General features: G+C 42.8%; 1 protein-coding gene across 2 annotated transcripts in view; it reads left to right on the top strand.

Moving 5' to 3' along the window:
* Positions 1-14,810, top strand: part of LOC134347866 (cell adhesion molecule DSCAM-like) — an 804,792-nt gene that overhangs the window by 127,247 nt on the left and 662,735 nt on the right. For both annotated transcript variants that reach the window (XM_063050412.1, XM_063050413.1), the window contains one exon: positions 10,985-11,302. In XM_063050412.1, the coding sequence (XP_062906482.1) occupies positions 10,985-11,302 (318 nt within the window). The remainder of the gene's footprint in view (positions 1-10,984; positions 11,303-14,810) is intronic.

Genomic DNA, 14,810 nt, shown 5'->3' with positions numbered 1-14,810 from the left:
CTGAGAAATTGTAAGGGCAAAAAGATCCTGATGGGAGTTATCTACAGGCCCCCAAACAGTAGCCTGGATATAGGGTGCAAGTTGAATCAAGAGTTAAAATTGGCATGTTGCAAAGGTAATGCTACGGTTGTTATTGGGGATTTCAACATGCAGGTAAACTGGGAAAATCAGTTTGGTACTGGACCCCAAGAAATGGAGTTTGTGGAGTGCCTCTGAGATGGATTCTTAGAGCAGCTTGTACTGGAGCCTACCAGGGAGAAGGCAATTCTGGATTTAGTGTTGTGTAATGAACTGGATTTGAGAAGGGAACTCGAGGTAAAGGAGCCATTAGGAGGTAGTGACTATAACATGATAACTTTTAAACTACAATTTGAGAGGGAGAAGGGAAAATTGGAAGTGTCAGTATTGCAGTTGAACAAAGGGGACTATGGTGCTATGAGGGAGGAGCTGGCCAAAGTTGACTGGAAAGATACCCTCGCAGGGATGACAGTGGAACAACAATGGCAGGTATTTCTGGGACTAATACAGAAGGTATAGGATCAGTTCATTCCAAAGAGGAAGAAAGATTCTAAGGGGAGTAAGCGGCGACCGTGGCTGACAAGGGAAGTCAAGGACAGTATAAAAATAAAAGAGAAGAAGTATAACATAGCAAAGATGAGCGGGAAGCCAGAGGACTGGGAAACTTTTAAAGAGCAACAGAGGATAACTAAAACGGCAATACAGGGAGAAAAGATGAGATACGAAGGCAAGCTAGCCAAGAAGATAAAGGAGGATAGTCAAAACTTCTTTAGGTATGTGAAGAGGAAAAAAATAGTTAAGACCAAAGTTGGGCCCTTGAAGACAGAAACGGGTGGATCTATTATGGGGAACAAGGAAATGGCAGACCAGTTGAACAGGTAATTTGGATCTGTCTTCACTAGGGAAGACACAAACAATCTCCCAGATGTAATTGTGGCCGGAGGACCTAAGGTAATGGAGGAACTGAAGGAGATTCACATTAGGCAGAAAATGGTGTTGGATAGACTGATGGGTCTGAAGGCTGATAAGTCCCCGGGACCTGATGGTCTGCACCCCAGGGTACTTAAGGAGGTGGCTCTAGAAATCGTGGACACATTGGTAATTATTTTCCAATGTTCTATAGATTCAGGATCAGTCCCTGAGGACTGGAGGGTAGCTAATGTTATTCCACTTTTTATGAATGGGGAGAGAGAGAAAACAGGGAATTATAGACCAGTTAGCCTGACATCAGTGGTGGGGAAGATGCTGGAGTCAATTATAAAGGATGAAATAGCAGTACATTTGGATACTAGTAACAGGATCGGTTCAAGTCAGCATGGATTTACAAAGGGAAAATCATGTTTGACTAATCTTCTGGAATTTTTTGAGGATGTAACTATGAAAATGGACAAGGGAGAGCCAGTGGATGTAGTGTACCTGGACTTTCAGAAAGCCTTTGATAAGGTCCCACATAGGAGATTAGTGGGCAAAATTAGAGCACATGGTATTGGGGGTAGGATACTGACATGGATAGAAAATTGGTTGGCAGACAGGAAACAAAGAGTAGGGATTAACGGGTCCCCTTCAGAATGGCAGGAGGTGACTAGTGGGGTACCACAAGTCTCGGCGCTGGGACCGCGGCTATTTACAATATACATTAATGATTTAGATGAGGCCATTAAAAGTAACATTAGCAAATTTGCAGATGACACAAAGCTGGATGGCAGTGTGAAATGTGTGGAGGATGTTGAGATAATGCAGGATGACTTGGACAGGTTGGGTGAGTGGGCAGATGCATGGCAGATGCAGTTTAATGTGGATAAATGTGAGGTTATCCATTTTTGTGGCAGGAACAGGAAGGCAGATTACTATCTGAATGGTGTCAAGTTAGGAAAAGGGGAAGTGCAATGAGATCTAGGTGTCCTTGTTCATCAGTCACTGTAAGTAAGCATGCCGGTACAGCAGGCAGTGAAGAAAGCTAATGGCATGTTGGCCTTCATAACAAGGGGAGTTGAGTATAGGGGCAAAGAGGTCCTTCTGCAGTTGTGCAGGACCCTGGTGAGACCATACCTGGAGTATTATGTACAGTTTTGGTCTCCAAATTTAAGGAAGGACATTCTTGCTATTGAGGGAGTGCAGCGTAGGTTCACGAGGTTAATTCCCGGGATGGCAGGACTGTCATATGTTGAAAGATTGGAGCGACTGGGCTTGTATACACTGGAATTTAGAAGGATGAGAGGGGATCTGATTGAAACATATAAGATTATTAAGGGATTGGACATGCAAGAGGCAGGAAACATGTTCCCGATATTAGGGGAGTCCAGAACCCGAGGCCACAATTTGAGAATAAGGGGTAGGCCATTTAGAACGGAGTTGAGGAAAACCTTTTTCACCCAGAGAGTTGTGGATCTATGGAATGCTCTGCCTCAGGAGGCTGTGGAGGCCAATTCTCTGGATTCTTTCAAGAAAGAGTTAGATAGAGCTCTTAATGATAGCGGAGTTAAGGGATATGCGGAGAAGGCAGGAACAGGGTACTGATTGTGGATGATCAGCCATGATCACAGTGAATGGTGGTGCTGGCTCGAAGGGGCGAATGACCTACTCCTGCACCTATTATCTATTGTCTGTTGAAATAAAATTTGCATGTGCACATCAAATATTTTACCATCCAGAGTAGGAAAAAAAAAGCATATGTTCAAGGTAGAATTCTTCAGTGGATATCTGGATTCTAAAGAAACCCAGTATGCTAGAAACACACATAAAAGTTGCTGGTGGGTCTCTGCCCGAAACGTTGACTATACCTCTTCCTAGAGGTGCTGCCTGGCCTGCTGTGTTCACCAGCAACTTTTATGTGGGTTGCTTGAAATTCCAGCATCTGCAGATTTCCTCGTGTTTGTGCCAATATGCTAGGAATGTTTACTGAGAAGGGGTGCATCTATAGTCAGAAATTAAAAACAGAGTTAATATTTTTGTCCTGGTAACCTATTCCTGACCTGAAATATTAATTCTGGTGTTCTCTTCATAGAAGCTATCTGATTAACTGAGTACTTCCTACATTCTCAATTTGTGTATCAGGCTTTCAAAACCTATTTTTAAAAGTTGGCAATAGAGTTCAAGGAGATGTTCTTTAATAGGGTGAACTTTATATCAGAGTACAATGTATGGTATTGGTCTTATTTAAGGCAGGATGTGTTGGAAGCTGTTCAGGGGGAATAGATGAATTCTTGGAATGTGTGGCTGATATCCACTGAAGTTCAAAGGAACAAGATTGGTCTAGACTGAATAGAAGATACTTAAGAGGTCTCGGCAGCATAGGCATGGACAGGATGTTTCATAACAGTCATTGTTTAGGAATAAACAATTACTTATTTAGTATGGATCTGAGGGGAAACATGTTCTCCTCAGAGTGCTGTGGGTCTTTGCATTTCTCTTCCTCAAAGCACTGTGGAAGCAGAGTCACTGGTTGGTTTTTTGGCAAAAGCAGATATGTACTTGTGGGTGGTGGTGTGGAGATATGTCTCTACCAAAGGAGGTGCAAGGCGAATCCTTCCCTCCGCTCGCCTGCAGGTCATCCTTGGGCAAAGTAGAGCACCTGCTTAGCCCCCCCTCACCCCCACCCCCACCCGATTAGCGTCACGTGGAACAGTGGGAGCAGGTGGCGGAGCTGGTAATCACAAGTCCTGGTTATGCGATCACTGACGCCAGGCAGACAATCTCTGAAGAAGATTGATAATGGCTGGGATCGCCCATCTTGTAAAGACACTGCCCAGAAGAAGGCAGAAGCAAGTCACTTCTGTAGAAAAGTTTGCCAAGAACAATTATGGTCATAAGACCATGATCACCTATGTCATATATGGCAAAACGCAAAATGCAGTTGATGATTTTATATATACGTGTGTGTGTGTGTGTGTGTGTGTATATATTTATATTTTGTGCCATGTCATGTGTTGTATAGATATATACATTCTTGATTAGGAAGAGGGTACGAGGTCATCTGGAATGTAAGAGTGATTTTACCATCAGATGGTCTCATTAAATAGCAGAGCTTGAAGAGCCTTTTGCATAGTCCTGCTCCTGACTCCTTTGTGTTAATGTTATTGTAAATTTTTCTTCCATTTTCCCAGTCTTGTTGGGTCTCGATCCTGGAGTTCCCTACCCGATAGCGCAGTAAGTTTACTCTCATTGGGAAGGCTGCAACTGTTCTAAGGCAGAGTTTCAGAGCTAACTTCTCGAAGGCAGTAAAGATGGTCACTAAATGCTGAGCATTCTAGCCATGGCCATAGCCTATAAAACAGCAATAAAGTTGACCTTCCAGATCGGTATCCTGCACTGAGCATCATTTTCACAGGATCTTCTGGCGAGTAGCAAGACTACGTCTCAGGCAAGAAGGAAGCTGATTCAAATGCAGTCCATACACCAGTGACCTTATCAGTCCTAGTTTTAATATGAACTTGTGCATAAAGAGACTACCGTTGAGTGGAAATAGAGGTGCAAAAGGGCCAGGAAAGCACAGTTTGAATTTTATGAATCATTTTATGTTCCAGGAGCAGTGAGGTGTTCTCCCTGCTGTAGAAGACAAATTTGGGATGTGTCCTTGTCTGGTCCTCCCTCCCTTGTTATTGCACCACAATGGTGGTTGAAACCTTCTCACTACCTTGTTGCAACTCCTTACCTCCAGCTGAAAACTGTTCCTGCAAGAGCTCTGTCTTGCTCTGCTTGAATTAGCTGTCACAATTCCCACAAAGAAACAGTAACTGCATTTTGGCGCGTTAGCGTAGGGAATGGCGTGATAGTGTAGTGCTTAGCACAACGCTTAACAGTGCAGGCGACGCAGGTTCAATTCCTGCCACTGCCTATAAGGAGTTTATACGTTCTCTCTGTGTTCCTCTGGGTTCTCCAGTTTCCTCCTGGAACTGCTTGGTAGGTTAACTGGTCATTGTAAATTGCCCCGTGATTAGGCTAGGATTAAATCAGGGGATTGCTGGATGGCATGGCTCAAAGGGCTGGAAGGGCCTATTCTGAGTTGTATCCCAATAAATAAAAGTCAGAAGTATTCATCAGCTGGGTTGTCCTCAGGTTGTAGAAAGTGCCATAAAAATGCAAGTATCTATCCATTAGATTTTATCCTGGGCAGCTTTGCTTGTGCATCCAGGTTGATTTGGCTACACCACTGCTGTATTATTTATGGTGCTTCGGTGGAGTGTACATTTTATGATATTGTACTGTTCATCCTCCAAATATTTGCTGAAATATTAATTAAAGGAGAAAGGAACCCTAAGGGGAGAACCCGGAGTACAAAGCACTGCCAGGCTTCCATTATTCAACGAGGAACTGAAAAGATACAACTCCTTTACTCCAGGATATTTCTTTGATTTAGTAAGTTATTCCCCTATCACCCATATTCATCCCTGAAGTACACATTGCACCTGAAATATATTATAGCTTAGCCTAAATAACTCTTGTAGGAACCCTCATCACTTCAATGAACATCAGCATTTTAAGGCACCTGATTGCATTATCAAACTGAGGGAAAGGTCATATCCAAGTTGTATTAGGTTTCCCCAGACATTTCCTGAGATATTCAAAATTCACCTGGACAACAAAGGAGAATAGAGAAAAATAGACTGCCCTTATTTCTGGCAAACACGAGGAAATCTGCAGATGCTGGAAACTCAAGCAACACACACAAAATGCTGGTGAACGCAGCAGCCCAGACAGCATCCATAGGAAGAAGTACAGTCGACGTTTCGGGCCGAGACCTTTCGTCAGTCCTGATGAACGGTCTCGGCCAGAAACATCGACTGTGCTTTTTCCTATGGATGCTGTCTGGCCTGCTGCGTTCCACCAGCATTTTGTGTGTGCTGCCCTTATTTCTGTCAAGTTGGTAATAAACAAATAGCAAATTTAGTTTTATGTTACCAGAGGTGTATGTTTCCTTGCTTAACAAAAGGATATGGTTTTCTGTAATTCTTTTTGTTGCGGGGGGTTTTATCAGTTGAAAAGACTGAGTGCAATATCGTATGGATATTATGGATACTATTGGCAAAGAGTGATGCTAGTGGGTGTGACACTATTGTAGTTCAGGTGCAGTGTCCGACTTCAATTCTGGTGTCATCTGTAAGGAGTCTGTACATCCACCCCATGGAATGTGTGGGTTCTTCCAGGGTGCTCTGGTTTCATCCCACGGAACAAAGACATACCAAGTAGGTTAATCAGTCATTGTAAATTATCCTATGATTAGGTTAGGGTTAAACTGGGGTTATCAGGGGTTGCAGGGCAATACAGCTTGAAGGGCCAGAAGGGCCTACTTTGCACTCTATATTGAGGTGAACTGAATTGACTTTGTTACTTGCATCCTTCACATACGTAATGAGTAAAAATCTTTATGTTATGTCTCCGTTTAAATATGCAATTTACAGTAATTTGTAATAAATAGTATGTACAACAGGACAGTCAATATAACATAGAAATACAATTGCGTCAGCGTGAATTAATCAATCTGATGGCCTGGTGGAAGAAGCTGTCCTGGAGCCTGTTGGTCCTGGCTTTTATGCTGTGGTGCCATTTCTGAGATGGTATTAGCTGGAACAGTTTGTGGTTGGGGTGGCTCGAATCCCCAATGATCCTTTGGGCCCTTTTTACACACCTGTCTTTGTAATTGTCTTGAACAGTGGGAAATTCACATCTATAAATGTGCTGGGCTGTCCACACCACTTTCTGCAGAGTCCTGTGATTGAGGGAAGTACAGTTCCCATACCAGGCAGTGATGCAGCCAGTCAGGATGCTCTCAATTGTGCCTCTATAGAAAGTTCTTAGGATTTGGGGGGCCCATACCAAACTTCTTCAACCATCTGAGGTGAAAGAGGCGCTGTTGTGCTTTTTTCACCACATAGCTGGTATGTACAGACCATGTGAGATCCTTGGTGATGTTTATGCCAAGGAACTTGAAGCTGTTCACCCTCTCAATCCCAGATCCATTGATGTCGATAGTGATCCATTCCTCTTGTAGTCCACAACCAGCTCCTCTTGTAAAACAAAAAATAAAATAAACTATTTGTTATAGTGGGAAATATGTGTTCGTCCATTGTCAACGTCGATGAGGACCTCGACACCATTATGATGGTGTCGAGACTAGCGCATGATTTGGATTTAAGTGAGGGAGAGTTGCGCAGCATCAGCCTCACTATCTCTTCCCAATTCCCATCTGGATCCAGTGGCAAGACAGAGTCAAGACGGCTGGAGATGGGACTAGGCGCAGTGGATGACCAGGACGTCTTCTGTGTCTTGTCCTGCTCTACATGTTCCACGACGCTTGCAGAGACTGCCTTCTTGACCGTTGGACCTTCAATTGGTCTCGTCTGCTCAATCCACCGGAGTCTGTCTTCACATGCTGGGATAGACATCTCCCTATCACTGAGGGTTTGAGACCCGTCGGCTACCCTCACCTGGTTTAGCCGGCTTGTCAAAGCCGTTGCCCGGGGTGTGGCCGCTGTCGCATGCAAACAGCTACGGGGAACCACAGGTGAGAGCTGAGTGCCAGGTGGGGACCAAAGGTGGACTAACCGCCTTGAAAAGGACGTGACATGTTCCCCCACCAGAGGTGCTACCCCTCCCTGACACCCCATACACCCCAATATAATTATAAAGGTATATCAAGGACTTGTACCTTGAAGGGTCAATTGTATTTTGTGAAAATTTATAAATGAGCATTGAGGGATATCTGTACATGTCTCCAAGACTCAAGCTATTGCCAGAATAATCCTAGACACACAGCAGAAACCAGCCTATTGTTTTCTTTTGTTCTTTGGTGTCACATGCGAAGATTTCAAACAGAATCTCATTCAGTCCCCTTTTTTTGGTGCCAGGCGCCAGGGAGTGTATACTGAAGACTATAAAAGAAAATGTTGCTGGGGTAGGGGGGTTGGTGGGTTAACAAATGAGGAAAGATTGGTTAGGCTGGAGTTGAGCTCTTTGAAATAGACATGTCAGAATTAATGGAAGGTCCCAACAGAGTGAAATTCAAAATTCAAAGTAAATTTATTATCAAAATGGGAATATGTTACCATATACCTGAGATTCATTTTCTTGCGGACATTCAATGTAGATACAAAGAAATGTATATTTAATATTTGAGTAATCTTTGAGCACTATTGTAAACGTTTTTTGATTCAGCATTCTTTTGTGTTTATATAATTCATTATTATTATACTGTTTGTACGAAGTAGGTGAATGGCATATGTCTTCCTGTCACCTTATCATTGTATGTGCATGCCTTACTTAAAGTGAAAATGAAACTAATGTACATGAGTTATTCAGGCCCCATGTTTTGCTTTTAATTAGTTTTGTGTTTTGGAGTTACAAAGATAATAAGAAACACAATAGAATCAATGAAAAACTACACATAAAAAGAACGAAGACAAACAAACAACCAATGTGCATAAGAAGACAAACTACAATACAAAAAGAACAATAACAATAAATACAGTACAGTGGAAAGTCTTAGGCAAATACAGTATATATAGCCAAGGTACCTAAGACTTTTGCACAGTGCTGTATTTGTCAACATGGAGTGGAGAGTGAGTTTGTAAATCTGTCAGGAGCAAAGGATGATGGTGGAGTGCTGCGGGAGGGGTGAGGGGACAGGTGGCAGAGGAGTGCCAGGGCTTGTGGGGTGGCTTTGCATGGGTGCAGATACACTCGGCTCTGAGACACCGGGAAGGTCATTTGATTCCAAACAATTGGTTTATTGACCATTACACAATGTCTCTTTGGTACTTCTCACTCCCTCCCCTTTCGCAACCGTGATTCCCTTCTCCTTGACCCCTTACCACTCTCAGTCCACAATAGAGACTCATCTCAGAATCAGGTTTATCATCACTCTCGTGTGTCATATATACATGCCTAGGACTTGTGCACCGTACTGTAGATCAAAACTAACATTGAGAATGTGTGTTGTAGTGTCCTTGAAAGTGTGATCAAGCAATTTGGAACAAAATTGTTAAGGGGATTAGCAGGAAAGAGTCACATTGTCATAGAGCACAAGAACTTGACCCAATGCCCTTCAAGTGCCCATTACCTTTGAACTTGCACCAACTCCATTTTGTTCACTTGACAGAGAGATCAATAACCTGGAGTCATAGATTTAAGGTAATGGATGAAAGGACCAGCAAAGGTTGATGGGAAAACTGTTTCTCATCTAAAAATTGGTGAAGGTTCATGAACTCGCCCTGTGAATGAATGGTTGAAGCAAAATCACTTGTCAGAATTAAAATGTACTTGCTGGAAAGTATCATCCTGTGTAGCACCATTCATGAACTCATGGATCTTGGCATCTAATTAATTGCTTTTGAAATGTAGTCTCTCCTGTACTGTGAGGGCTCATGAAGTGCAGGGATCAAATCACTGTTTGATTAAGTGATGTTGGTTGAGTTGTCAATTTTGACCTGGCCAACAGGAAATCTCCACATCCCCAGCTAATCTTCAAAGAGCTCAGGATTGAGGAAACTTTTTTTTTATCTTGTTTTCTGGGCTTTGAGTTTGCTGGTGGGGCTAATGTGGGAACATCGGACAGAAGAAGTGAGAGATGACAGATTATAAGACCATAAGATGTAGGAGTAGAATTGGTCCATTTGGCCCATTGAGTCTGCTCTGCTATTCCATCGTGCCTGATCCTTTCTTTTCCTCCTCGGCACCACTCCCCGGCCTTCTCCTTTGATGCCATGTCCAATCAAACCATATCCAAACGACCTGACCTCCACAACTGCCTGTGGTAATAAATTCCACAAATTCACCACCCTCCGGCGAGATAAATTTCTCCATATCTCTGTTTTAAATGGACACCGCTCTATCCTGAAGCTGTGCCCTCTTGTCCAAGACTCCTCCACCATGGGAAACATCCCCCACATCAACTCTATCTAGGCCTTTCAACATTCAAAAAGTTTCAATGAGATCCCCCCCCCCCCAGCCTTCTAAATTCCTGCGAGTATAGACCCAGAATTATCAAACGTTCTTCATATGATAACCCTTTCATTCCTGGAATCATCCTTGTGAACCTCCTCTGAACCCTCACTAATAACAGCATATCTTTTCCTAGGTGAGGAGCCCATAACTGTTCACAGTACCCAAGGTGAGGCCTCACCAGTGCCTTTATAAATCCACAGCATCACAACCCTGCTCTTGTATTCTAAACATCTTGAAATGAATGTGAACATTGTATTTGCCTTCCTCACCATCGACTCTACCTGCAAGTTAACCTTTAAGGTGTTCTGCACAAGGACTCCCAAGTCCCTTTGTATCTCAGATTTTTGGATTTCCTCCACTTTCAGAAAATAGTCTGCACATTTATTTCATTGACCAAAGTAGGAGAATTATACTTTGTATGATTATATCATATTATACTAGTGATTAAACAGCTACGTTCTTCCTCAATAAAACGGACACTCGAGTGTTTTGCTTTTGCTTTGTCTCATTGATTGGATGGACACCAACCATAGTGTGCTCAAAAGAAAAACATGCAACACATTCAAAGTGAATGATATAGCATAAACTATAGGATATTTTACATGTGCTAAAAGGAGTCCTCATTTTAACAGGTTCACTGAATGATAGCACCACCAATTTTGTCTCCATTTTGGGCTTAAGATTCTAGGCTTGACTGCATCACACAGAAATGCTGAAGGAACTCAGCTGGTCAGGCAGTATCTGTGGAGAGGAATAAAGAGTTAACATTTCAGGCTGAGACCCTTTATCAGGGGTTGATGAACAGCCAGCATTTTGTGCATGCTACTTTGCATTTCCAGCATCTGCAGAATTTCCTGTGTTTCTGATTGACTGTATAACCTTTAGATTCAATGGCAAGAGTATTACTAACCTTGCCACATTTGAATACTTAGTAATGGAGTATAATATCACTGATTTATTAATGCAAGGATGTGAATGTTCTTCTGTTCCATGTTAAAACAGATTGCCTTGCCTTGTCTTCTTTCAGTTGCCAGTGAAGATCTGCAGTCCAGCTTATATTTTGTCAATGGATCTCTGCAAGAGGTAGTCTTCGCCAGTACCATGGGGACACTGTTATCATGCCCTGCATCAGGGAATCCCCCAGCAACGCTGCGCTGGTACCACGCAACTGGAGAAGAGATGTACGACGTTCCAGGGATCCGGCAAGTCCATCTGAACGGCACTCTCCAGATCTTCCCCTTCCCTCCTTCAAGTTTTAATAACTTAATCCACGACAGTTTGTACTATTGCACAGCAGAAAATCCTTCAGGGAAAATTAGAAGTCAGGATATTCATATTAAAGCCGGTGAGTGGAATGAGAATGTTCTTGATGTAGCTGAGACAAGATGATCTGACTGTCTTGAAATGTTGGACATTTCTATATTGCCCTTGCGTTCTAGTAGAATCACAGATGGGTACCACATAGGTCATTTGATTATTTGGAGAATACCCGGAGGTCAAAGAAAGAACATGCAAACTCTGTGAGAGCACTGAGGTGAAGATTGAATTGGGCTGCTGGAACGGTGAGTCACCCGCGCAGTACTACAGCTCACAGCCCCACGAACCCACATTCAATCCTGACCTCAGTGTGGAGTTTGCACGGTCTCTTTCTGACCTCCTGGAATTCCTCTGAGTGTTCTGGCTTCTTCCTACATTCCAAAGATGTGGGTTTTAATCAGTTAACGGATCACTGTAAATTGCCACTGATGTGTAGGTAGGCTGTAGGTTCTGGAGAGATTTAACGGGAATGTAGGAAGAATAAAGAAGGATCGGTGTAAATTGACGCTTGATTGTTATTGTGGACTTGGTAGGTTGAAGTGCTAACCTATGTATTGTATGTCTTAGAGACATTCACCACTACAAAACAGAAATAGCTCTTTTGGCTCATCCTGTTCATGCTGAACTGTAATTTTGCCTAGTCCCATTCAGCTGCACCAGGATCATAAACCTCTGTAGCTTTCTCCTCCATGTGCTTATTATCAAAGCTTCTCTTGAATGTTGCATTTGAGTCGGCATCCAACACTTCCAGAGGCAGCTCATTCCACACTTGTGCCAGCCCATGAGTGAAGAAGTTCCCCTTTAAATATTTCACCTTTCACCCTTAATCTATGACCTCTAGTCTTGCCCAGCCCTAGTGGAAAAAGCCTCTATCAAATCTCCTCTCATTCTCCTACACTCCAGGAAAATAAGTCCTAACCTATTCAACCTTTCCCTATAACTCAAGTCCTTTCAACATCCTTATAAATCTTCTCCATGCTCCTGCAGCCTTATTGATATCTTCCCTGCACATAGGTGACACAATACTTCAAATATGGCCTCACCAGCACCTCGTACAACTTCAACATAACATCCCAACTCCTGTTCTTAATACCCTGGTATATGAAAGCCAATGTGCCAAAAGCTCATTGCAACCCTATCTACCTGTGATGCCACTTTCAAGGAATTGTGGATCTCTTTTTTCCTGATTCAGTCATTTTTGGCTGTCTCCTGTTATTCCCCTTAATTTTTTTTTTATCCAAGTTACTATTCAATTCCCTTTTTGCAAGTTTCTAGTAAGAATCCACCACCCTATCAGGATGTGCATTCTGAACACAACTTGTCACATTAAAAAGACTTCTGTTTGTTCCTTTTTTGTTGCCAATTATGTCAACTGAGCATCCTTGAGTTACAACATACACTTGCCAGAGAAAATATAAAATTCTAGCAAATCCGGCAGTTGTGAAAAAGAGAAACACAGTTAATGTTGAAGATCAAAGACACTTCATTGGAGTAACAATTACCATGAAGTATTAAATTCCCCCTTTCATCCTTGTTTTTTGTTCCAAGACTGCCTCTTTCATTCCTTTGCATAACTGAAGTCTCTCATCACAGTTGAGACCTTTCAAATATACAAAATGTGGTATGCAAAATTGAGGGGTATAGCTTAGAATAAATGCAAGCAGGCATTTTTCCATCGAGATTGGGTGGAACTAAGTAAAAGGTGAAGGGTGAAATATTTAAGGGTACTAGATGGGTTGAAGGGCATTTTTCTGTACTGTAATACTCTATGACTCAATAAATGTACTCAGAATCCTCCCAAGTGTTTTAAACTCCTTCCTGAGGTATGGTTGATAGCGTTAACCAGGGTTTTATAAAGGTTGAGCACACTCTGTGCATCACTAAATAGTTGTTTTGGTCTACACAATGTTTTCCTGTCTCTCAGAGAAGTGGTAGCATAGTGGACTAGAAAAAAAGCCATGAGATCCCCATAAGCGTGCTCTGTCATTCAATAAAATCAATCCTTACCCTGACATCAAGCCTCCCCTTTCTGCTAGGTTGACCTTGGCTTGGAATACTCTTAATTGTTAAACATCCTCAGGCCCATGAGGCTGACGTCATCACTTTAAGGAGGGAGATGTTCCCTTTCTTTCAGTTCAAAATGCCTAACCCCTAATGATGCCTCGCTGCTCTGGTCAACCCCACATCCATCTTGAGGAAATAGCTCTTTGCATCTACCTTATGGATCCATCTCAGAATCTGGTATGTCTAGAACTGCCGTGAGAGTTCAAATCCTGCCATGACAATGAAATACAAACATGAGAAAATCTGCAGATGCAACAGGCACAAAATGCTGGGGAAGCTCAACAACCAGGCAGCATCTATGGAAGAGTTCCTGCATTTTATGACTGTGCAATCATTACATTGTTTAAAAAAAACTATTTACAAATATCATTCTATAAAAGAAACCTACTCTTTTGTAATTGGGGGGAAGAAAAAGAAAAGCTTAAAAGGAACTTAAACCCTAAGTTGTAGGAGGCAGGAAAATGGGTGACTGTCAGGAGAAGGAAGGAAATGGGCAGCCAGTGCAGGGTACCCCTGTGACCGTCCCCCACTATAATAAGTATATCGCTTTGGACACAGTCAAGGGAAATGACCTACCAGAGGGTGCTGCAGTGACTTGGTCTTTGACGCTGAGCCTGGCTCTGTGGCTCGGAACGGAAGGAGGGGAGAAGAGGACTGCAGTAGTGATAGGGGGATTCCATAGTTAGAGGAGTAGAAACAAGATTCTGTGGATGTGAAAGAGACACCCAGATGGTATGTTGCCTCCCATGTGCCAGGGTCAAGGATGTTCTGGATCGCGTCCACCTGGATCATTGGGATCTTTCCTGGGGAAGGTATGACCTGTATGAAAGGGATGGGTTACACCTGAACCTGAGGCGGGGGGACCAATATCTTTGTGGGCTGATTTTTTTTCAAGCTGTTGGGAGGGGTTTAAATTAATTTAGTCGGGGGGGCACGAAAGGGAACTGGGATGATAGGGTTGAGAATCGGGCAGTTAGTATACGAGCAGATGCAGTGTGTAGTGAGACTGTCAGGAAGGACAGGCAAATGACAGGAACTCATTGAGGAAATAATAAGCAGGATAGACAAAGCAGAATTGGTGGATGTTTTTACTTAGATTTTCAGAAGGCCTTTGACAAGGTGCCATACATGAGGCTGTTTAACAAGATAAGAGCCAGTGATATTGCAGGAAAGATGCTGGCATGGATAGAGGATTGATTGGTTAGCAGAAGGCAATGAGTGTGAAAAAAGGGAGTCTTTACTGGTTGACTCTTGTTGACTAGTGGTGTTCTGCAGCACTAGTGTTGGGACTGCTTCTTTTTGCATTATATGTCAATGTTTTGGATGACAGAATTGATGATTTTGTAACCATTTGCAGATGATACAAAGACAGGTTGAGAAGCAGGTAGTGTTAAGGAAGCAGGGAGATTGCAGAAGGACCTGGGCAGATTAGGAGAATGGCAAAGAAGTGGTAGATGGAATACAGTGTTGGG

Source organism: Mobula hypostoma, chromosome 6, assembly GCF_963921235.1.
Source record: "Mobula hypostoma chromosome 6, sMobHyp1.1, whole genome shotgun sequence".
Classification (NCBI taxonomy): Eukaryota; Metazoa; Chordata; class Chondrichthyes; order Myliobatiformes; family Myliobatidae; genus Mobula; species Mobula hypostoma.
Note: the sequence above shows the minus strand (reverse complement) of the source record. Positions and strands in the feature narration are given on the sequence as shown.